A 23,706-nucleotide genomic window follows, 5' to 3' on the forward strand; every position below is an offset into this window, starting at 1 on the left:
GCTATGGGTTTGAGGCACTGCACCTGAGCCATTAAGAAGACTTGGGGAGTGCAGATATCTCTCTAACTTTTGGTTGTTAAAGCTGTATTGGTGTAGGGACCCCTAGGGTTACGTTCCCCTATGGTCTGAAAATCCCACGTGGTTGGTTGGTGCCCATTCTGGCAAAACCTGGGCTTAATATGATAACAGTGAACACCAGTGCTATGAGCTCAAGGCACCTTCTAAGAGCCAGAATGTCTGCTAGTGCTACCTCTACTGAGTCTGGACACTACCAGAGCATTACATCTGTAAATTGGACTGTACTTGCTACTTGCTCGAGTTCTATCCGGCAATTGTACTATAATTTGCATTTAGGTACATTTTTGTGTGTTACTCTGTAGAAAGAGCATGTGGTTACAAATAGGTAATTATGCTCCATCACAATGATGAAACTTTATATAGAAAAGGATAATGATGGCAACTTTTCGAGAAAACAGTAAACGGGGAGAATGTTTTTGCTGACAGAAAAAGAAAAGAAAAACAGTGCAACAATTCAGTGGAAAATGCCTGGCTGCTTTATGTGAATTATACACTTTTGTAAGAACTGTTATAAGTAGAAGAAAAGTAGTTTATGATAACACACAAGCAAAAAAAACTTTCATTCAGAAAGGGCTGGATTAATTATGTATTTTGATGCAAAAATGTATTTGTTGTATTAAACATATCAACATAGATAATGCAGTTATCTGTTCCATACCTTTAAGATGTTTTGCATTTAGGCACTACCTTTAGTTTCTGGATGTAGTGCTGAATTTAAGCAATGCACAGAGATAGCGGAGTGATTGTATGTGTACAAACTGTGTGATGGGGAAATGGAAGGTACTAATGCACTGCCAGGGGACCTTGGGGCTCTGCATTGTACTTCAAGTGTTAACAAGGATAAGATATATTGGTAGATGTAATAAATGGTGGGGACTGTGATTAAAGGGATTGTTCACCTTTAAATTGACTTTTAGAATGATGCAGAGCGTGATATTCGGAGACAATTTGCAACTGGTCTTAATTTTTTATTATTTGCATTTTTTTTAGTTATTCAGCAGCTCTCCAGTTTGCATTTTCGGCAATCTGATAGTAAGGGTTCAAATTACCCTAGCAAACATGCACTCATTTGACTACAGATACTACAATATGAATAGAAAGGGGAGTATTAAAAAGTAGCAATAACAATACATTTTTAGCCTTACAGAGCATTTGCCTTTAAATGGTGTCAGTGACCCCCATTTGAATGCTAGTGTCAGATGAAAAAGGCAAAAAATTCAAAAACTATAAGAAAGAAATTATGAAGTCCATACTAAAAGTTAACTTAAAGTGGACCTGCCATCCAGACATAAAAAGCTGTATAATAAAAGTCCTTTTCAAATTAAACATGAAATCCAAAGGCCTCTTGACAAAGCTGCGCTTGGCGGTGAAACGGTCGTTGAGGTTGGTGCAGCGTTCTGTGAGAAGGGGTCCCTCTCCAGAGATTTGTGGTGACAAAGCATCTGGACCATGGACGTTGAACTCACTCATTCACCCTAAGCCCGGCTTAGTGGCAAAACTTCAGGAATACGGTCTGTGTGTTTACTTGTGCTACAGTATTTTGGATCAGGCAGGACAGTGCCATTATAGGATTCCATGAGTCCTGTTATTCATATCACTGCTACAAAAACCTTTTGTGGAATACTGTGATTGCTCTAAATCGTTAAGTATGTCGTTAAGACTTTACACATATGGATTCCTAATTCCACTAATTGTATATACAGACCCCACTGCCAACTTTTACCATATAACCATCATATAGTGTCCCTGACTGACACTTTGGGACGTTGCTCTTCGAAGGAGATTCAGAATCCGCATATTGGGACAACTTCTAATGCATATAACGTTCTGGACAGTGTTTATAATCTATGCTTTGTTGCCCATCTTACCACCCATTGCCATAATATACTGCTTAACCAGCTGTGTGCAAATCAATCACGGATATAATATGTGCTGTGGTATAGATGCATGCATAAGTTGAATGTTGACATGTCCTACACCTTATAGACAGATCTGTCTTGTAACTTATAGCAGTATAAATGTCACTTTATAATTTGCACACTTTTACGTACTACATACGCTCCTCTCACCCGATTTATTTAAATCGGGCTGAGTGGTTCAATGATCTAAGGAGAGGGATCCCTACTCCCATGAGCAACATCTTTGTTTTTAAACTTGCTTTTAATTGATACTCAGGGCATGGTTGTGAATAAATATTGCCTTTTTAGAAACATTGTCTGGATTATTCATGACATTTTGCTATTCACGGATAAAGTCTTGGAGGTTAAGTCCCCTTTTTTAGGTTAAGATATTTCAAATTTGAAAGTTATTTCAAAAGAAAAATTATTAAAATATTTTCTTCATATTTCATTAACCCTTTGCCTGCCAAGCACGTATGCTGTACGTTCTGGCAGGCAAGGGCTTTAACTGCCAAGAACGTACCTAGTACGTTCTGGCAGAAATCAGTGCTGATCTCTGCATCAGTGGCTTTAGCCGCCTCTGCAGAGACTTAGCAGTGCTGACAGCCCCCTGGGCAACAAGGCTGGGGGGCTGCATGTCGGTCCTGCAGGATTGTCGCAGCGCTGACCTAAAATCGCAGAAAGAAGCAACTTACCAGCTCCTCCGTCTTCCTTCTTCTCTCTGCTTCACTGGCGACTCCCATGCACTTCCTGGCTGCAGTGACTCATCAGCACACACGCTGCTGAAAGTCTCTAGAGCATCAGACTATCCCTCCTGCTCCAGCAACAGTAAGTGGCCTTTATTTTATACACTAAACACTACACTTGTATAGATCTATACAGTTACACAATTAACACACTCATTTTAGTAAAGTTTTTTTTTCTTTTTTTTTGTAAAGTTATGTACACTTATTTGCACTTATTTCACACTTATATACACACTGTCACACCACTTTTAGAAGTGTAAACACATGCATACACAAAAAAACTCACAAAGAGGGCTTTTTTATTTTTTCATTTTACTAATTTGTATTTTTTTACCCCTAAAAACCATTTGTTTTGGCAGCATGACTATTGGGTAATGGATTTTAGCCACTAATTATGCTGTCGGATCATTCATTTTGTTATTTCATTGATTTACACAAATTTTGTAGTTTTATTGCAATTTTATCCCTGCATTATTTTTCCTTATGTATCTTTAGTATAGTTTTGCGGTTTGTTGCTTTGGTATAGAAAGATATATTTTACTTACTTTGATCCGTCAGAATATGTACTTTCCAAAAATATATGGTGTTCTGGGGGCTTTTTACAGTTTGGGGGTCTTACAACACACAGTGCAAAGTCGGGGTACTGTTTTCAGCAGCTGAGTTGGCTAGTGTGAAAATTCATATGCATGTTTTTCATTTGGGGTTCGTACACAACACATACTTTGGCAAATCTGACATCCATATTTAGGGTGATTTTTCTTTGTACGTAAAACATTGTGTGAGAAAAATGTGGCAAACTGCAGAATTTTTAGGCGATTTTCAGAAATGTTGTAAAAACCTAAGTTTAGAAAAGATTTGCAGTTTGGTAGTTTGGTGTAGAAAGACATCTTTATTTTTGTTGGATTTGTCAGAATGTGTACTTTCCAAAAATATATGGTTTTGGGGGGTCTTTGTTAGGAGGGTCTTGAGGCACATAATATGAAGTCAATGGTCTATGTTCACAGAAGGCGAATTGGCAGCGGAGAAAACTCATATGCACTATTTTTATTTGGGGTCCGCACATGCCAGCTGCCTTGGTATATCTATGCATATCGGGCATCAAACTGCTCAGTAGTCCCTTGGCTAAATATTTACAATTGTATGTAAGAAATTGGGTGAGATAAATGCGGCCAATTGCAATATTTTTAGGCAATTTTCAGAAATGTAAAAAACGTTGCTTTTATCGCAAAATTTAGGAAAGGCTTGCGACTTGGTACTTTGGAGTACAAGGACATGCATACCCAATTTTTGGTTCATGGGAATGTGTACTTTCCGAAAATATATGGTTTTCTGGGGTGAACTTACTTTTTTCTACCTTTGCCCCCCCCCCAAAACCATGTAAATGTGTTGATTTTGCAGTACCTGAAATGACAGACCATATGGGGGTCTTCCTTTTGGGGCCCCTATATGCCACGTGCTTAGGTACAACTATACATATTGTGTATCAAACTGTTCAGAGGACCCTAGGCTTTCATATTTGGGGTGATTTCTCTTGATACCTAAAAGTATGGGGGTAATACGATGTTGCCGGGTAGAAATTTTGAGATGATTTTTGGAAATGTCACCAAAATCACCAAATTTAGGAATGAATTGCGGCTTGGTACTTTGTAGTACAAAGACATGCATACCCAATTTAGATTCGTGGGAATGTGTACTTTCCGAAAATATATGGTTTTCTGGGGTGAACTTACCTTTTTCTACTTTTGCCTCCCCCCAAACTATGTAAATGTGTTGATTTTGCAGTACCTGGAATTACAGAACTGTTAGCTCAAATGAGGTGTCTACATTTTAGGACCCCTATATACCACATGCTTGGGTACATCTAGATATTGGGCATCAAACTGTTCAGTGGACCTCAGGCTTTCATATTTGGGGTGTTTTACATTGATACCTAATGATGTGTGGGAGATATGGTGCTGTAGAGTGGAAGCTTTGAGGTAATTTTTCAAAAAATCCACCAATTTCTATAAAACATAACTTTAGGAAACAATTGCAACTTGGTAGTTTGGAGTACAAAGATATATTTACCCATTTTTGATTCAACAGAATCTGTTCTTTCTAATAATGGGTAGTTTTCTAGGGTAAACCTACTGTAAGTGGAATGTTTGACCTTGAAATCAGAAGTATGCCGTTTGGGGAGCGGTGCTTTGGAAATTTGGCAGTGTACTGCTTGTAGATTTTGATCTATACAAGTGAGAAATCCCCATAAAACTATATATATTTGGTATTGCCGCGTTCAGGAGACATAGACCTTTCCAAATCGGCTGTGTTCTCGTACATAAAATAAATGATGTTTCTGATATATGTGATTGTTCTTTGTGAAACATGATTTTTTTCATTTTATTAGACACTTAGAAGCCTATATTTTTTTACAGAAGTAAAATTACACCAAATTTCTTGCATATTTTGAAAGTTCGTGTTGTCCTGAAAAAAACAATTTATTGTTTTCCTTGGTAAACTCAAAGGCCGCCCCAGGAAAGGCCCTTAAAGTGAAAGAGTGCAAAATATCTAAAAACTGCTTGGCAGTAGATGTTCGCATCTAGGACAAAATGGCTGGCAGGGAAAGGGTTAAAGGGGTTGTTCACCTTTGAGATAACTTTTAGTATGATGTAGAGAGTGATATTTTGAGACAATTTGAAATTGGTTTTCATTTTTTATTATTGAAGGTTTTTGAGTTATTTAGCCTTTTATGCAGCAGCTCTTCAATTTGCATCTTAAGCAATCTGGTAACTAGGGTCCAAATTACCCTAGCAACCATGCATTGATTTGAATAAGGGACTGGAATATGAATAGTAGAGGGCCTGAATAGAAGGATTAGTAATAGAAAATAACAATAATAATTCATTTGTAGCCTTACAGAGCATTTGTTTTTTTAGAAGGGAGTCAGCGACCGCCCAATTTAACGCTGCAAAGAGTCTGAAGAAAAAGGCAAACTATACAAAATAAATAATGAAAACCAACTGAAAAGTTGCTTAGAATTGGCCGTTCTATAACATGATAAAAGTTACCTTAAAGCGGAACCACCCCTTTAATGACACATATATAAATATATTACAACTAAATGTCCAACAGTCTAATGTATCAAAAACATCATAATGTGAGTAGCAAATTCTAAAAACAAGATGTAAAATACAGTTATAGCTTTATAGGTTCTTTGTATGACGTTCTGTTGAAAAACTGGCATGCTCAGATACACATACAAAAACAATCAAAGGAAAATCAAAGTCATTCTAGAATATGCCTTTAATATTTTCCAATATAGAAAGATTTGTTTAGTGGGAATGGTAAGCATTTCTTAATATGTGATGTGAAATAAATTGCAGGGAAGTGGGCAGGTATAGGGGTTAAAAAACATGACAAAGATGCCAAAATTGTTGAACCTACCTGCACAGGAAATGTGGAATCTTATAGAATCTGAGATGGATTTGAATGTGAGATGCAAATGAAAGAATTGAATCGTAGCCAGTGAATATGGGCATTTAAAATAAAAAGTAGCTTTCCAAAATGTAACATAGGGCTAACACCTGTCCAGTCTGCAAACAGGCTGCCTGGTTAAAAAAATGCAGCTAGGACTCCGCCCCGATTATAGCACAAATCAAACAATCACAGCTGTCAACTCATAGCCCACCCCTTTACGTGATCGACCCACTTATAAACATCATCCTGCCTCCCATCCAGACTTCTTATCAAAGGCAGCAACCATACTGTGAGAAGTTTTTGTTTGCGGATTAAATTATGATGATAGAATGTCCTGAGCATCCAAGAAGTAGTAGAGATATGGCACATAGCTGAGAGGTAGACTGGGCTGTATAAAGAAAGTATTAAGGCTCATATCACGCAATCCAATTCCCCCTAAGATGTAGGCTTTATATATAATTTAGTGAGAACAACTGCCTCTGAGAATTCAGAATCCATCACTTCTTTTCTTATCCATTATTTTCAGAAGTCTATCTTCAAATAGCTTCAAATTATGGTTACTGTCCTCTATCTGCCACTAGCATGCACAATCTCCATATTCAAACCACAGTATGCTAAAATTGAAAGACTGCTGCAACTTTGTTGCCCAATAAAGTTTCAAAGTGAAATTTCAAGTGTCGCAATCAAAGCTAAAATTCCTCTATGCGTTCTGTTTCACAGAATAAAAAAAAACACCTAGCAGACATCATTAATCCAACCACAAGAATATAACTTCTGTATTATGTTCGTTGATTTACCCAACTTGTTGGATATGGAAAGGCTTAGAGGTGTCCTGTGCCTGCCACTTTACCCTGCGACCCAGCATGACAGTGACCTACTTATGTACATGATTCCTGCACAAACTACTCTGTGAACTTCACTGTCATCTTCTTCAAAAGATTTTTTAGGGCAACTTTTTCACATTTCTCAAAGTAATTAGGCCCCTGTACTTTTTTCTTCAAAAAGGCATTTGTGGCCAGATACACACAGAGCAAATGACAATTTCCATTATGGAGGAACACACTGTGCTCTCAATTACCTTTTTGATGGAAAAAGCAGGGGAATCATTTTAAGTGGCAACAGGGAAGGCAACACAATCAGTAAAAATGTGAGTTCCATTTTCACTTACTGTACTAACAGAGAACAAAAGTAATCCTGAAAATCAAGTGCACAAATAGTATAACCGGATAACAAACATTAAACCTCCATTGCCAGCATCGTATACCGATTAATAGGGACAAAATTACCAATTAAGAACATTTCTTTGTTTAGTGTTCAAAAAGCATTAACATATTTTAGGCTTTTTTTTGTTTATCTCCAACAGGATTTAAAAACATAAGAAAAATATAAACTGAAATACAGAGGTGCTGGTTTGAATACAAAATTTAGAATGATAAAGAAACAGGTCAGGCTGGCATTCTCCCAAAAATTCAACAGGAGTAAGATCAATACAGGTGCAACATCTATTACCCAGAATCATGTTATCCAGAAAGTTGCAAAAATAGCAACACCATTTCTTACTGTACTATATTTTCACATTTCTTCATTTCTATTTTTTTCCTTATTAATAAAACCGGCTTCATTTACTAGGTGCAGAGCAAAGTGCAAAAAATAGGGTTCATCTACATTTTAACATTCCACATTTACCTCCTGAAGTGCTCCATTCTGGAGCAAAAAGACCTGTGCTTCTCCCATAAATACTGCATTGCCTGAATTAAAGCAGTGCTTTATTCATAAGTGGGGCAGGGTGGGGGTATTAGGTGGATGTCCCCTTGGATGCCCCCTAGACTTGTACTTTATTTAGACAAGCAAGCTATAGAGTACAATCAAGTGATGCACAGTGAAATAACTGATCCTGGTCCCAGAGAGCACACAGGTAGACTATCAGTTTCTATTCAGTATTTTATCTATGTACTTTATCCAAGTTCAGATAGTGTTTATGTACCATTTTCAACATAAGTTCAATTGAATGAGCTCAAGCTCAAGTATATGTTTGCTTTAAATCTACAATGTTTGCAAAACAATCCTATTGGGCTTTTTAATCTTGAAAAATGTTTTACTACTCATTACTCATGGTGCGCCACATTGAAAAGACTGAACTCGTTCACTCAGAAGGAACGCTTTCCTTAAAATAGATTCTACCCTTTAATACTCTTAAATCTTTTTTTGTGTACCAAAATATAATCATGATACTGATAGAACACTTCTAAAAAGTAACAAAGACATCAACAGCAAAATATTATTTAAAAAAGATCAATGATACACTTCAGAATCAGAGTTAATAATTGCTAATTACAGATTAAGGAGAAAGGCAGGAAAATGAAGCAGGATAAGAGATGTGATATATTTGGCTTGGTAAAAAAAGCATATTAATATTTTTAAGTTTAATAAAAGCACCAGGAGCATGACAAAAAAAGCTTATACTCCATCGGGCCCAAATGACCACTCAGTTATCCGTCTTTTTTTATAAATGGATTTATAAAAGTTACAAGTACAGAAAATTGGGTCTGCACACTCAAAAGGAATTTTCGACTCAGGTGGTGAAATTTAAGATATGCTTTACTTAATAAAAACAGACAATGACATCATCATCACAGCGAACAAAAAACATTTCACATTGTCATAATATACATACCACCCTTAAGTACAGAAAAGGCAGACAAGGGAATACAAGTAGCGGATACACCTGCCTAAATGAGAATGACCCCAACGTTTCGGCAAAATAGCCTTTGTCAAGGGGACACCTCATATTTAATATTTGCCTATGTTTATTGGAACTAGGTGTGCCCTCCATTTACTTATATTGTTATATTTATAAAAGTTACAACACTCACATATAGGGATCATTACAGAAAGAAATGCATTTGCAATGGACTTTAAAAGTGAGATTCAGTATGTCTCTGCACAGACACAAGCAATGTATTTAGGCAGTCCATTAACGGACCAGTAACATCAATTTTTTTTTTCCAAAATTCGTTAGTTTACGATGAAAAATAAACACCAAGACAAATTAAACTTTTAAATTGCAAAGCCTTTATTAAGAAATAACTCACCAAAACTCCACTTCTGCTCCTCTTCAAAAAAGGCGAAAGGGCGACCATCCATCCTGCAGTGTTCGATTTCTCCTCCCTGGCTATTCTAGTGACCGCGTGTGAAGGAGACCGAGGCTCCACTCTGCAGTGCTTCCCCTATTCCCAGCAGCAGCAGCAGGTATTGGGAGAGCTGAATCAGTGGGGTGTGCATACCACTTGCTCCCCATCGATGTGCCCAACTGAGTGTGCCCGGGGCTGGCAGATCAGAGTTTTGTTTACTAAATACACTGGCGACAGCTACCCGCAAATAGCCAGGATCCCTGGCAAAAGCCCCCTAAACTCCTCTTCTTCCCCGTCAAGGGAGGAGAGGCTGGAGCCGAAGTCCGAATCTTTAGCAGCGAGCTCAGAGTAACAACTGGAGTCTGAGATCTGTGTGCCTGCATGGCTCTTCCGCCTTCTCCTGCAGCAGTGTGCACTGCCAGCCCCGGACAGAGTGGAGCCTCAGCCTCCTTCACACGCTGTCACTAGAATAGCCAGGGAGGAGAAATCGAACACCACAGGAGGAGCGGAAGTGGAGTTTCAGTGAGTTATTTCTTAATAAAGGCTTTTGCAATTTAAAAGTTTAATTTGTCTTGGTGTTTATTTTTCATTGTATACTAACAAATTTTGAAAAAAAAAAAAATTTTAATTAAATATATTATAAGCAAATAAGATAAAGAAGTATTAAAGTGATACTGACACCAAAAAAAAAAAAAAGACTCATCAAAAAATTGATTGACTGTTACTTCTCAACCTGTAATATTTGAAGCATAAATATGGTGGCCCCATGATAGAAAAACTTAGGAAATCAGACAGATAATGAAAAAGTACAAAACAACATTGCTCAGCTGCTGTATGAGTTGACTTAATCACAAAAAGGGTTTCCAAGTCTAAGTAAAGTACTTTGGTTAACATGAGAACAGCAATCGAAGGTGAAAAAATTGCAGATTTCTTTACTTTACTTCTACTTTATTGGCAATTTAAGGTTGTTATTGATAATTTGACTGGTTTTTAAAAAAAAAAAATGGGTGGCTTTCTACTAATGGATTCATTCAAAACTATATGAAAAAAAAAATCATTAACATCTGTTAGCCAAAAAATGTTTCCCGCACCTAGAAACTTACAAACTTAGATGGATTGTTTGTTTGATGTTGTACTTACAGTTTTGCAAAACTCTCCAACGGTTTTGAACTTATATGCAGATTTCTCTTATCTTGCTTATGCTGGCAGATTCCCAGATGTACAAACCTGTGAAAACAATCAAAATATAACTCCAGCATAAATACTGCGCAAATCACTACACAACATTTTAATGAAATCTAGAAAATCCAGAGCTCTTCTCTTGGCTGTTAAAATGATGCCTATTACCACATAGGGGTTGAGAATTATCTGCCTGGCCAGGCAAATTTCTAGCATTTTGCATCTTAGTTAGGAAAGATTATTTAAATATTTTTTATAACAGACTTACAGCTTCAAGTAATGCTCATTAAGGGTGTATCTACAGTTATATAACATGAATAAACATCATCACACCATTGCAAACAAATAATTTCTCAACTGGGTAAAACTGAAAATGATTATTATGTTGCTATGGTTCCCTCAAGGCCCACTGTGTATTGCCAAATGATTTCGTATTTTAAAGAGGATGTTCACCTTCCAAACACTTTTTTCAGTTCAGTTATTTTCAGATTGTTCATGTTTCATTTTTGACTGTTTTTCGAAAAATTATGTTTAACATTGACAATTTCGAATTCATGTGAATTTCTTTTACTGTAATAACTGTAATAACGACTGGGATTGAAAAAATTTGAACATCTAAAACTCAAACGAATATTACTGATCCGAAAACTTGAATCGAATTCAAATCAAATTAGACTAAACTTGAATTGAGTTTTTTCTCGGGAAAAAAACTTGAATGTCAGGAAGGCTATTAACATTTTCAAATGGGACACTGGAACTCTGCCAATGACTTCTACATGAAGTCAACAGATTTTAGGTGTTGAATAGTCGAATTCGAATTGTCCCCAGGGTCCAGACATGATAAATCTAAAATTTAAATTAAAATCGAGTTTGGATTATACGAAACTTGAATCGGTGAGTTTTGACCAATAATCCAACTCGAAAATTCCAATTCGAACCTTAATAAATCTGCCCCTAAATTTTCCGGTCTCTCTTGTTTTCAACAGAATTTAATTAAAAGTTTATTGTTCCTTGAGTTTCAGTGTGGCAGCTCAGCAATCCAGGTGCGGATTCTGAACTGTTACAATTTGCTACATTAGTTGATACATTTCTCAGCAGCATCTGTACATTAGCAATTATTGTATCAATTATAACAGCTACCTTTAAAGGACAAGGAAAGGCTTTATTCCAAATCTTTATTATGTTGTAGCACCCACTTGGTGTACCTGATTGCGAAGTTCCTGTTGTGAAACTGTTTACAGAACTCCTCCTGTGCCCTCTGATAAATTCATTCATTCGGCTTCATTTGCGACCGTAGTGTTCCCATGTGTGATGTCATCAACATGCGCCAAAATTAAACCACTCCCTGACACAAGTTCCTTGTTCTGTCTTTCTAGGTGCCCTCACAAATAATTCTTAATGCACATGCACCAGGGTCTTGGTCTTTGTCAGGGAGTGGTGGCTGTGTATCAACTGTGGTATTTGTATGTATCAACTCAGTGTTTTTTTCATGCTTATGACCTGGAAAAGGGCTTGAGCTAGCTGATCTTAAATGAACAGATGACACCACTGGAGGTATGCCTGTGAATGAAGATTAAGTCTATATAAGCCTTATAAGCCTTTCCTTGTTCCTTGCCCCAGTTTAGCAGGGCCAAATATGAGAAATGTATCAATTTATAAGAGCTACTTTATGATGACAGAAGAAGGTGAAAAATGAATCTTTAAACTTTAATATCAGAAAAAAGGTCACATATAGAAAGTGGTTGAAAAAAGTCAGAGTAGAAAACTATCAGAGAACAACTGAAAAGTGCTGGAATGTAATCAAACACTTTTTATTTTTTGATGTATTATTGCCAGTCTCAGACAATACAAAAAATCATTATAGGTTAACACTGGTATTCAGACACACTGCTGCGCTCAATATAATTCTGCTTATAGCATCACCACTGATTCTTTGGTTTCTGATCCTGTCAGCCCAGTTTCTGAGGCAGCTCCGGCAATGCCGCCCCCCTTGCTCACTTACCTGTCTGGGGGGTGAGGCAGCAACACTAGCGCGGATAACGCAATTGGGCTCTCTTGTGCTAGTAAAGCTGAATTTTTGGTTTAAAAAAAAAGGAAAATAGGCTCTTAAAAGGTACCAGGAGTGACATTTTGCTCGTTTCTCAAAAGAGCAAACAGATTTTTTAATATTTAATTTTGAAAATCTTACATGGGGCTAGACATATTGTCAGTTTCCTAGGTGCCCCGAGTCATGTGACTTGTGCTCTGATAAACTTCAGTTAATCTTGGAGTGATATCACCCCCCTCCCCCCCCCCAGCAGCCCATCAGCAGAAAAATGGGAAGGTAACCACATAACTCCCTGGTAGATATAAGAACAACACTTAATAGTAAAAACCAATGTCCCACTGTGACTTTTTCAGTTACATTGAGTAGGAGTAACGATAGCCTGTCAGAAAGCAGTTCCATAACGCAGCAATGGCTCTTTCTCAAAGCGCATGACCAGGCAAAATGACCTGAGATGGCTGCCTACACACCAATATTACAACTATAAAAAACATACTTTGTTCAGCGATGAAATTTTACATGGTAGAGTGAATTATTTTCAGTGTAAACAGTGTAATTTAGAAATTTAGTAATTTAGAAATAAAAACTACACCATAAAAATCATGACAGAATCCCTTTAAATTTATCCCATTCTTTCACAGCACTTAACTCTTGGTTCACTCAGCAATGTTTAGGGGAAAACACAAGCTGGGTTTCAACCAACTTTACTGTCACAAACTCTTAATACATATAGAGGCCTATTTATCATACTGTGTAAAAGGATTAACAACAACAACAAAAACACTGTAAAAGCTATGTAAAATAAACAGTAAATTTCAAGATACTAAGTTATGTGTGTTTTATTTCACACCATCCAAACACAGCAACTGAAACCATTATTTAACACCACTTCAGACCTTACATAATGTGTCAAAGTAAATAATTTAATTTTAAAAAACCTTTAGCATTATCCAATGTGTCATGCATTAGTTTGTCCTATCTATAAAGCTGAAGACTGACATGACTGAATGACTGAGTACAGAAAAAAAGTAGAACCTTTGCTCCTGAGTTTTCTTCTTGATTAGATAGTAAATAAATTTGAGACAAATGTGCTTGCCTTGGTTTTGTTGCATTTTAATAACTAAAAGAACACAGTATTCCACTGTTCTGTGGATTACTGCGAAATAGGTATTTCTAATTTATTTGGAAATCTTTTCAGTATGTAACAATTACAGTGCTAATAGGGTTCTCCTAGACTAAAATATACCGTTTTTTCCGGCTTAGGGAACCTAAATACAGGTTGCATATAACAATAAAAGCCTGTATCAATAATTATTAATCCTATTTAGACTGCAAGCTCTTGAATCCAGGATCCATACATATTTTTTCTCAATACTCATTCATTCACTCATTCAAATTGCGGTTATGGCTTTCTATAAAAAGTGATGCAAACTCTCTGGCAGTGACAATGCTCAGAAGTATTTGTTTTTGTGTTTCTGAGGAAAGCCATAGTTTCCCATGCCTTGCTTCTTTAATAGAAAATTATGATGGTTAAAATGGCTGCAAGCCATCTGTGGACAGTCAGTCTCAAGGCATTATTGCTTAGTTAGAGGGTAGTGATAACCATACTGAGAGGGCTAGATTAGTTGTTGAATAGAACTTTTGCAGTATTGCCATTATCCAATTATTTACAAGCACTGGATTATGTAAATATATGGTGCATTTTACATAGAAAAATGTGCATATACAAAATATACACACGATACAATAACTTTCTCACGCATACAAATCACTGTTTCATATACCACCCAAAAAATTGGTTTATTCAGGCAGTTATGGTAACCCACCATGACCAGTGTGCAAACCCAGTTTTCGTTCTCACCTACAATTTAAAGATGGTTTTTTATATATTTTCAAAACTACTTTTTTAATTTGGACTTCATATCTCACAAACGTTTTTAAATAAGATTTCAAAGAAAAAGCAGGTGTTAGTTAATGATGCAAATTATGGAGAGCACAGTTTATTTCTGTTATGCGGTGTGCTGTCCTTAAAGGAGAATTCAACCCTAACATTAAAAACCCCTACCCTACATAGACCTCCTCCCCCAGCCAAAGTGTTTCCCCGGGTAAATGCCCCTAACGTTCTATGTACCCCTCGGTGTAGATTCAGGCATCGAAATGCACAGGTGCCATCTTCAACCGCTTCGGTAATCTTCGGAATGAGACCGGCACCTCGTCAATTTTCGTGAGTTTTGGTGCATGCACAGTTGTCGCGAAACAGAAAAATGCACCAACTGTGCAAGCGCTGCCACACCGGCCTCATTCCGAAGAGAAGCAGAAGATGGCGTGAACTCCATTGCCTGAATCTGCACTGAGGGGTAAGTAAGACGTTAGGGGCATTCTCCCGCAGTAACACTTAGGCTGGGGGGAGGAGGGAGGGGGGTCTATGTAGGGTAGGGGGGTAGGGGTTCTTTAACTTTAGGGTTTAGTTCTCCTTTAACCGGCATGATGTTACCTAATAGGACATGTTTAGTCTGTCCTGAAATATCATTATGGCAAATACATCACTTGAGTAAAAGCCTTATTTTTGGATCTGATAAGGTTATTAATAAACATTACTCTTTCTTTCAGATAAAACATCATTGTTAAGGTGGCCATACACGGAGAGATCCGCTCGTTTGGCAATGTCGCCAAACGAGCGGATCTCTGCCTGATATGCCTACCTTAAGGTGGGCAATATCGGGCTGATCCGATCGTGGGCCCTAGGGCCCAACGATTGGATCCTAATGATGGCTAAACCGCATCAACGAACAGATGCGGGACCGCATCAATGAACAGATGCGGCCGCGATCAGACGTGTTTTTTATTCCCGTCCGATCGACATCTGCCCGACTTTCGGCCAGATATTGATCGGGGAAGCCCATCGAGGGCACCATACACGGGCCAATAAGCTGCCGTCTCGGTCTGTTGGCAGCTTTTATTGGCCCGTGTATGGCCACCTTAATCTGATCAGTCATTGTTTTATTAAGATTAGCAACTGAAAAAAAAGTTGTTGCATTTACTTTAATCAGATTCCCTTCACTTTAGGTTATTAGTAAAAAGAAAGAAGTAGATGCACATTTGCCCACGCTTCGCTCTTTACTTCACATGATAGCATATCATATTGAAAGCAAATCACCCTCTCCATACCTACCTTTATGCACTAATCTGGCAATGGTGAATCATACTTACAGCTCAGATAAACAGGATCTATATCCACAATTAAGTAAACTGGCAAATGGGTGCATTATTGACTGGACTTCAGTAGATTTATGGTTGTAAGAGAGACGTTTATTTGGGGGTTATCATCAAGAAAGTAACACATGGGGTGGTTCACTTTTAATATGTTATATAATGGCCAATTCTAATCAACTTTTCAATTGGCCTTCATTATTTACAGTGGTGTGAAAAACTATTTGCCCCCTTCCTGATTTCTTATTCTTTTGCATGTTTGTCACACAAAATGTTTCTGATCATCAAACACATTTAACTATTAGTCAAAGATAACACAAGTAAACACAAAATGCAGTTTTTAAATGAGGGTTTTTATTATTTAGGGAGAAAAGAAATCCAAACCTGTGTGAAAAAGTAATTGCCCCCTGAACCTAATAACTGGTTGGGCCACCCTTAGCAGCAATAACTGCAATCAAGCGTTTGCGATAACTTGCAACGAGTCTTTTACAGCGCTCTGGAGGAATTTTGGCCCACTCATCTTTGCAGAATTGTTGTAATTCAGCTTTATTTGAGGGTTTTCTAGCATGAACCGCCTTTTTAAGGTCATGCCACAACATCTCAATAGGATTCAGGTCAGGACTTTGACTAGGCCACTCCAAAGTCTTCATTTTGTTTTTCTTCAGCCATTCAGAGGTGGATTTGCTGGTGTGTTTTCGGTCATTGTCCTGCTGCAGCACCCAAGATCGCTTCAGCTTGAGTTGACGAACAGATGGCCGGACATTCTCCTTCAGGATTTTTTGGTAGACAGTAGAATTCATGGTTCCATCTATCACAGCAAGTCTTCCAGGTCCTGAAGCAGCAAAACAACCCCAGACCATCACACTACCACCACCATATTTTACTGTTGGTATGATGTTCTTTTTCTGAAATGCTGTATTACTTTTACGCCAGATGTAACGGGACGCGCACCTTCCAAAAAGTTCAACTTTTGTCTCATCGGTCCACAAGGTATTTTCCCAAAAGTCTTGGGGTCTTTTGTGGCCTCTCGGATGAGTTGTCTCTGCGCTCTTGGGGTAATTTTGGTCGGCCGGCCACTCCTGGGAAGGTTCACCACTGTTCCATGTTTTTGCCATTTGTGGATAATGGCTCTCACTGTGGCTCTTTATTTTAGTTTTTGAATTATTTGCCTTCCTCTTTCCAGCTAGGGGGTCAGTGACCCCCCATCTAAAAAACAAATTCTCTGTAAGGCTACACATTATGGTTATTACTACTCTTTCTGTTTAGACCCTCTCCTATTCATATTCAAGTCTCTTATTCAAATCAATGCATGGTTGCTATGGCAATTTGGACCCTAACATTCAGATTGCTAAATTGCAAACTGGAGAGCAGCTGAATAAATAGTTAACGCAAAAAACACAAATAATGAAAAATTAAAACCTACTGCAAATTGTCTCAGAATATCACTCTCTCCATCATACTAAAAGTTAACTTACACGTGAACAACCACTTTAATAACTATTTAGCTTCTTTAAGATGTGTTAAATCAGTTTCTTCAAATAAATTATTACATTTTGCAATTTTTCAGCTTGTCTTTTATTGTAAATTGTTTTCAACTGAAAATGCTGTGTAGTTGTAAGGACACAAGGCTTGAATTTAATTGCGATAATTATCTTGTGTTGCTTACCTTTCTATTCAGGCATTACTAACTGCTGCCTAGTAGCTAGGGTAATTAAGCCCTAGAAAACAAATATCAGTAAGAACTCTACACCTAGGGTGGTCATTTACTAACAATCGGATTTCAAATTTTTTCCACGAATCTCTAAAATGTGTGGTTTTCTCATTATTTTAAAAAGCTCTGAAAATTCGAGATTTATGAAGTGTAAAAACTATGAAAACCACTAATATAAAACCAGTTAAAAGTTGTTGAGGTCCTATAAAAGTCAATGGGAGCTGCTCTGATCTTTTCGGACTTTAAGAGGTTTTCGTATTTTTTTTTGATAGGTTGTCCAAAATTTTCTTTATGTCTATAGCATACAATAAGCCAATTTTAAGGTGTGCTACCCCTTTATTTTTTCTTCACACATAAATATTCTGTGCTCTCCTCCAAGTCCTAGCTTTTCCATGGTGTCTTCTCTGCATCCCACCCAGTGGTGGCTCCACACAGTGAACACTAAAATCTAAGAGTCAATAATGGCTCTTCTCCATGTACGGGAGAAGGAGGGTAGTGTTCTTGCAAAGCTCATTATCTCTAAAAACTGTGCCAATAACAGGTGGAGAGGTGGGGAGAAAGTCAAATCAAAATCAATATTCAGTGTTTTGTGATTAAAAATTAATTCCGTAAATTAAAAGAATGAGTAAAACGCATTTTTACCACACCTATGTATTGTCCTCCTGTTAAACAAAAGGGTATATAGAACTATACTTCCCCTTTAATTAAATTTCAAAATCTTACCTTGTGTATATCTGCAGGTCATTCTCTGAAGGAACATCTGAAAGATTAATTCCATATGAATCTTTTGTTGATTGCATGTAGTTCTGTTGAGGGAAATAAAGATGTACATATCACACATGCTGAACATTTCGAATCTGCTTATCCAAGCTCATACAACCTAGGGATAATATCTTTAAACAGCAAGATGAACAGACTTAAGAGACAGATGATAAACTACAGTGCTTACCAGTAAATCTTATATTAGCATTCACTGCGGACATGTGGATAAAATGAATCACGTCAGTCACAATGTAGGGGACAAAGGATAGGGGGGCTGGTCCACAGTTTGTCCAAAACAGCAAATTCGCCGTTTTGGCTGAAGATGCTGGGGAGGAAAACTCCTAACTGGCGTGTATGGAGCAGGCTGACTCTCGGAGCACCCCGGGAGGCAGTGGCTCTAATACGGGTGGTGGGGGGAGTGCAAGGAAGGAAAGGCAGGTTCTAGTTATAGGGGATTCAATTATTAGAAAGGTGGATAGGGTAATCTGTCGCAAGGCCCCTACATGCCGAACAGTCTGCTGCTTGCCTGGTGCTAGGGTTCGGCATGTGGTATAACGAGTGGACAGATTATTGGGAGGGGCTGGGGAAGACCCAGCGGTCTTGGTACACATAGGTACCAATGACAAAGTTAGAGGAGGTGGTGAAGTCCTCAAAAATGATTTTAAAAAACTAGGTGCAAAGCTGAGGGCGAGGACTTCCAAGGTAATTTTCTCAGAGATATTACCTGAGCCACGAGCAACGCTAAGGAGACAGCGGGAGCGTAGGGAGATTAATGCGGCTCTTTGCTAGGGATGGGCTGTACCTCAATGATGATGGTGCAGCTGTTTTGGGAGAGAAGATGGCTAGAGGGTTGGAGGAAATTTTAAACTAGGTGTGGGGGGGGGAGGGTTCAGTAAAAGATTCAGTGGAAGACAGGTTAGATGAGATAGTGGGCAAAGAAAGGGAAAATGGGGGAGGAGATTTGGCTGGGGATACTGTTAAGGATAGGGAGGACCACATGTCATATGTTCAATATGGTACCAGTATTAAATGTAGGTTTACAAATGCAAGAAGTCTGACTGGTAAAATGGGAGAGCTGGAGCTGCTGGTGTTGGAAGGAAAATATGATGTGATTGGTGTGGCCGAAACATGGCTGAATGAGTCGCATGACTGGGCAGTAAATATCAGTGGCTATACTTTGTTTCGGAGGGACAGAGGCAATAGAAAAGGAGGAGGGGTATGTCTATATGTTAGGCAGGATTTAAAAGCTCATATAAAGGAGGAGGTTATGTTAGAAAATGAGGGGGCAGAAGTCGTATGGGTGGAGTTCTTCACCAATTGTAAAGAATCCAGCAAATTAATTGTAGGAGTATGCTATAGACCCCCTAATGTAAATGAGGAGGAAGAGACAAAGCTCCTAATGCAAACAGAAAAGGCTGCTAGTTTAGGTAAAGTAATGATAATGGGGGATTTTAATTACCCAGATATTGACTGGAGCAACAGTACTGCCAGATCAGTTAATGGGAACACGTTTATAAACTTATTGCACGACAATTTTTTAGCACAGGTTGTTGAGGAGCCTACCAGAAAAAAATGCTATTCTTGATTTAGTGATCTCAAATGACCCAGAACTTATAGCAAATGTGCAAGTCATTGAACCCCTGGGTAATAGTGACCATAATGTTATATCTTTTAATGTCTGGTGCAAAAAACAAAAATATACTGGGGCAACAAAAACCATGAATTTTGGAAAAGCTAATTTTAGTGCCTTGAGGGCTGCCCTACAGAGCATTGATTGGGGCATTAGGTTTTCAGCTAAAAACACAGAACAGAAATGGTTGTCCTTTAAAATGATATTAAATCATTACTGTTCTCAATTTATTCCCTTAAGGACTAAACGCAGAAGCTCTAAGAATCAACCTGTGTGGCTTAATACAGAAGTAAAGAAGTTAATGGGAAAGAAGAGAAAGGCATTTAAAAACTACAAATCTGTAGGGACAGAAGCTGCATTTAATGAATATAAACACTGTAATAAATGTTGTAAATCAGCAATCTGGAAGGCTAAGAAAAGAAATGAAGAGTTAATTGCGGTGGAGGTGAAAACTAACCCTAAAAAGTTTTTGAAATATATTAATAGTAAAAAGATGCAGGTTGAGAGTGTTGCTCCATTAAATAATGGTACCAGTATGGTTGTAACAGATACAGATAAGGCAAATGTGTTAAATCAGTTATTTTCTTCAGTGTATACAATAGAGGAGTCTAGGTTCACAGGCTCACTTAATAACTGCACGAATGGTTCAGCTCAATCTAGTCAGTGGCTGACTCAGGATATGATTCAAAAAGCTTTAATACAAATTAATGTAAACAAGGCTCCAGGGCCTGATGGCATACACCCCCGTGTTCTAAGAGAGCTTAGTTCAGTTTTAGATCAGCCCTTATTTCTGATTTTCTCATATTCACTGTCATCTGGTATGGTGCCTATGGATTGGAGAAAAGCTGATGTTATTCCAATATTTAAAAAGGGATTACGATCTCAGCCTGGCAATTATAGGCCAGTAAACTTGACATCTGTGGTGGGCAAATTATTTGAAGGCTTGTTAAGGGATCACATTCAAAATTTTGTCCTAATGAATGGCATTATGAGCAACAATCAGCATGGCTTTATGAAGGATAGGTCATGTCAGACAAATCTGATTGCATTTTATGATGTGGTAAGTACGATTCTGGACAGTGGGGGGGCAGTAGATGTTATCTATTTGGATTTTGCCAAAGCGTTTGATACTGTGCCCCACAAACGACTGCTTTCAAACTAAGGTCTGTTGGGCTTAATGAAGTCGTTTGCACGTGGATAGGAAACTGGCTACAGGATCGGGTACAGAGGGTGGTTGTTAATGGGACATTCTCTACTTGGAGTAAGGTTCTTAGTGGGGTCCCCCAGGGCTCAGTATTGGGTCCACTTTTATTTAACTTGTTCATTAATGACTTAGGGGAGGGTGTTGTAAGTAATGTATCAGTGTTTGCAGATGACACAAAATTATCCAGCCCAATTAATTCCATTCAGAATGCAGCATCCTTGCAACACGATCTTGACAAACTGGCAATCTGGGCAGCTAAGTGGCAAATGAGATTCAATGTTGATAAATGTAAAGTCATGCACCTGGGATGTAAAAATATCCAAGCCACTTATACCCTTAATGGGACTGCACTAGGCAAATCCATTATGGAAAAGGACCTTGGAGTCCTTGTAGATGATAAACTTGGCTGTAGCAAGCAATGCCAGTCAGCAGCATCAAGGGCAAATAAGGTCTTGAGCTGTATTAAAAGGGGCATAGAGTCAAGGGAGGAGGGGGTCATTCTTCCACTGTATAGAGCACTTGTAAGGCCCCATCTAGAATATGCCGTACAGTTTTGGTCTCCATCACTCAAACAGGACACTATTGTATTAGAGAGGGTACAGAGAAGGGCAACTAAGCTGGTAAAAGGTATGGAAAATCTTAGCTATGAGGAAAGACTGGCCAAATTGGGGATGTTCACGTTGGAGAAGAGGCGCTTAAAGGAAAACTATACCCCCCAAACAATGTAGGTCTCTATAAAAAGATGTTGCATAAAACAGTGCATATGTAAAATCCTGCTTCATGTAAATAAGCCATTTTCATAATAATACACTTTTCTAGTAGTATGTGCCATTGGGTAATCATAAATAGAAAATTGCCATTTTAAAAAATAAGGGCCGCCCCCTGGGATCGTAGGATTCACTGTACTCACAACCATACCAACAAACCATACATGTTAGGTCACATGAGCCAATTAACAGACAGAGTTGTGTCTTTTGCTTCCACACTTCTTCCTGTTACAGTTAGAGTTGAAGTATTTCTGGTCAGGTGATCTCTGAGGCAGCACAGAGACCATCACAAAATGGTGGTTCAAGGCAAGAGATGTAAAAGGGCAATATTTACTTAAATATATATTCCAGTTTGGTAAGATTCTTTAATATGCCACTTAATATGATATGAACTATCTGTTGCTTAAGTGTTCATTTTGGGGGTATAGTTTTCCTTTAAGGGGTGATATGATGACTATGTATAAATATATAAGGGGATCAAATAATAATCTCTCTAATGCTTTATTTACCAGTAGGTCTTTCCAGCTGACACAAGGTCACCCATTCCGATTAGAAGAAAAGAGGTTCTGCCTAAATATTCGGAAGGGGTTTTTTACAGTGAGAGCTGTGAAGATGTGGAATTCTCTCCCTGAATCAGTTGTACAGGCTGATACATTAGATAGCTTTAAGAAGGGGTTGGATGGCTTGTTAGCAAGTAAGGGAATACAGGGTTATGGGAAATAGCTCATAGTCCAAGTTGATCCAGGGACTAGTCCGATTGCCATTTTGGAGTCAGGAAGGAATTTTTCCCCCTCTAAGGCAAATTGGAGAGGCTTCAGATGGGTTTTTTGCCTTCCTCTGGATCAACTGGCAGATAGGTAGTTAATAAAAAAAAAAAAAGGTTGAACTCGATGGACATGTGTCTTTTTTCAACCTTACTTACTATGTTACTTACTATGTTACTATGACATTAAATTGACTATTTTTATTTTACGTGTATTTTATCGCCTTCTTCAGTTCCTTAGCCAAACATGTCCATGAAAATTTCTATGCAGCTGACGGGTGGTCAGAGACAAGTATCTTGCTGTTGACATGTGCCCTGCTAATATTATTACTGAAAATAAGAATTGGAATACTGCTGGGTCAAGCAGTAGCAGGGTCTGTTCTCTCTTTAGTACTGCTTCTGGAGGCAAGTGGGATAAGTAGGCAGCAGTGGAACATCTGGAATGTTCATGCTAAAATAAGTGCACATATGTAGCAATAATATAGCATGTACCATAGTTTTCCAAGCGTTCGGGAATTTCCTGATCCGTGCCCACCATAATCTGCATGGCCTAACACTTGACCTGGCCTGTTGGTTCTTAAGAACCCCCAGTGAAGTCAGATAGAGAGATATATATATATATATATATATATATATATATATATATATATATATATATATATATATATATATATATATATATATACTGTATATATGTATATATATATACATATATATATATATATATATATATATATATGTGTGCAAGCAAGTATCCTAATGTTGACATTTTATAAGTTCGCTTATAGTCTTTACCTATATATATATATATATATATATGTGTGTGTGCAAGCAAGTATCCTAATGTTGACATTTTATAAGTTCGCTTATAGTCTTTACCTATGTTTGAAGCAGCTTGGTGACCTGAAACTGACCAAACTGTGGTTTTCAGGTCAACCGGCACGTACTAAGCCACCATAATAACAAATGAACAGGGTAATTTTTGGCAAGAGGCTAGATGAGCACGTCCACTCAGGTGGCACATCTGCAGGAACATCAATGATATATTTACATATATTTAAAGTAGGAATGAAATGCCATTTTAGCTTTTATTAACCATGATGACTTTGTGAACCGACAACATAATT

At 37.9% G+C, this 23,706-nt stretch overlaps 1 protein-coding gene across 2 annotated transcripts in view; it reads right to left on the reverse strand.

Annotated features, from left to right (window-relative positions):
• The window catches only part of fig4.L (FIG4 phosphoinositide 5-phosphatase L homeolog), a 178,697-nt gene that overhangs the window by 17,500 nt on the left and 137,491 nt on the right, over positions 1–23,706 (reverse strand). For both annotated transcript variants that reach the window (XM_018263317.2, XM_018263316.2), the window contains exons 22-23: positions 18,177–18,259; positions 10,450–10,536 (exon numbers count right to left, since the gene is read on the reverse strand). In XM_018263317.2, coding sequence (XP_018118806.1) covers positions 10,450–10,536; positions 18,177–18,259 — 170 coding nt within the window. The remainder of the gene's footprint in view (positions 1–10,449; positions 10,537–18,176; positions 18,260–23,706) is intronic.

The sequence above is a fragment of the Xenopus laevis genome, chromosome 5L, assembly GCF_017654675.1.
Source record: "Xenopus laevis strain J_2021 chromosome 5L, Xenopus_laevis_v10.1, whole genome shotgun sequence".
In the NCBI taxonomy this organism is placed as follows: Eukaryota; Metazoa; Chordata; class Amphibia; order Anura; family Pipidae; genus Xenopus; species Xenopus laevis.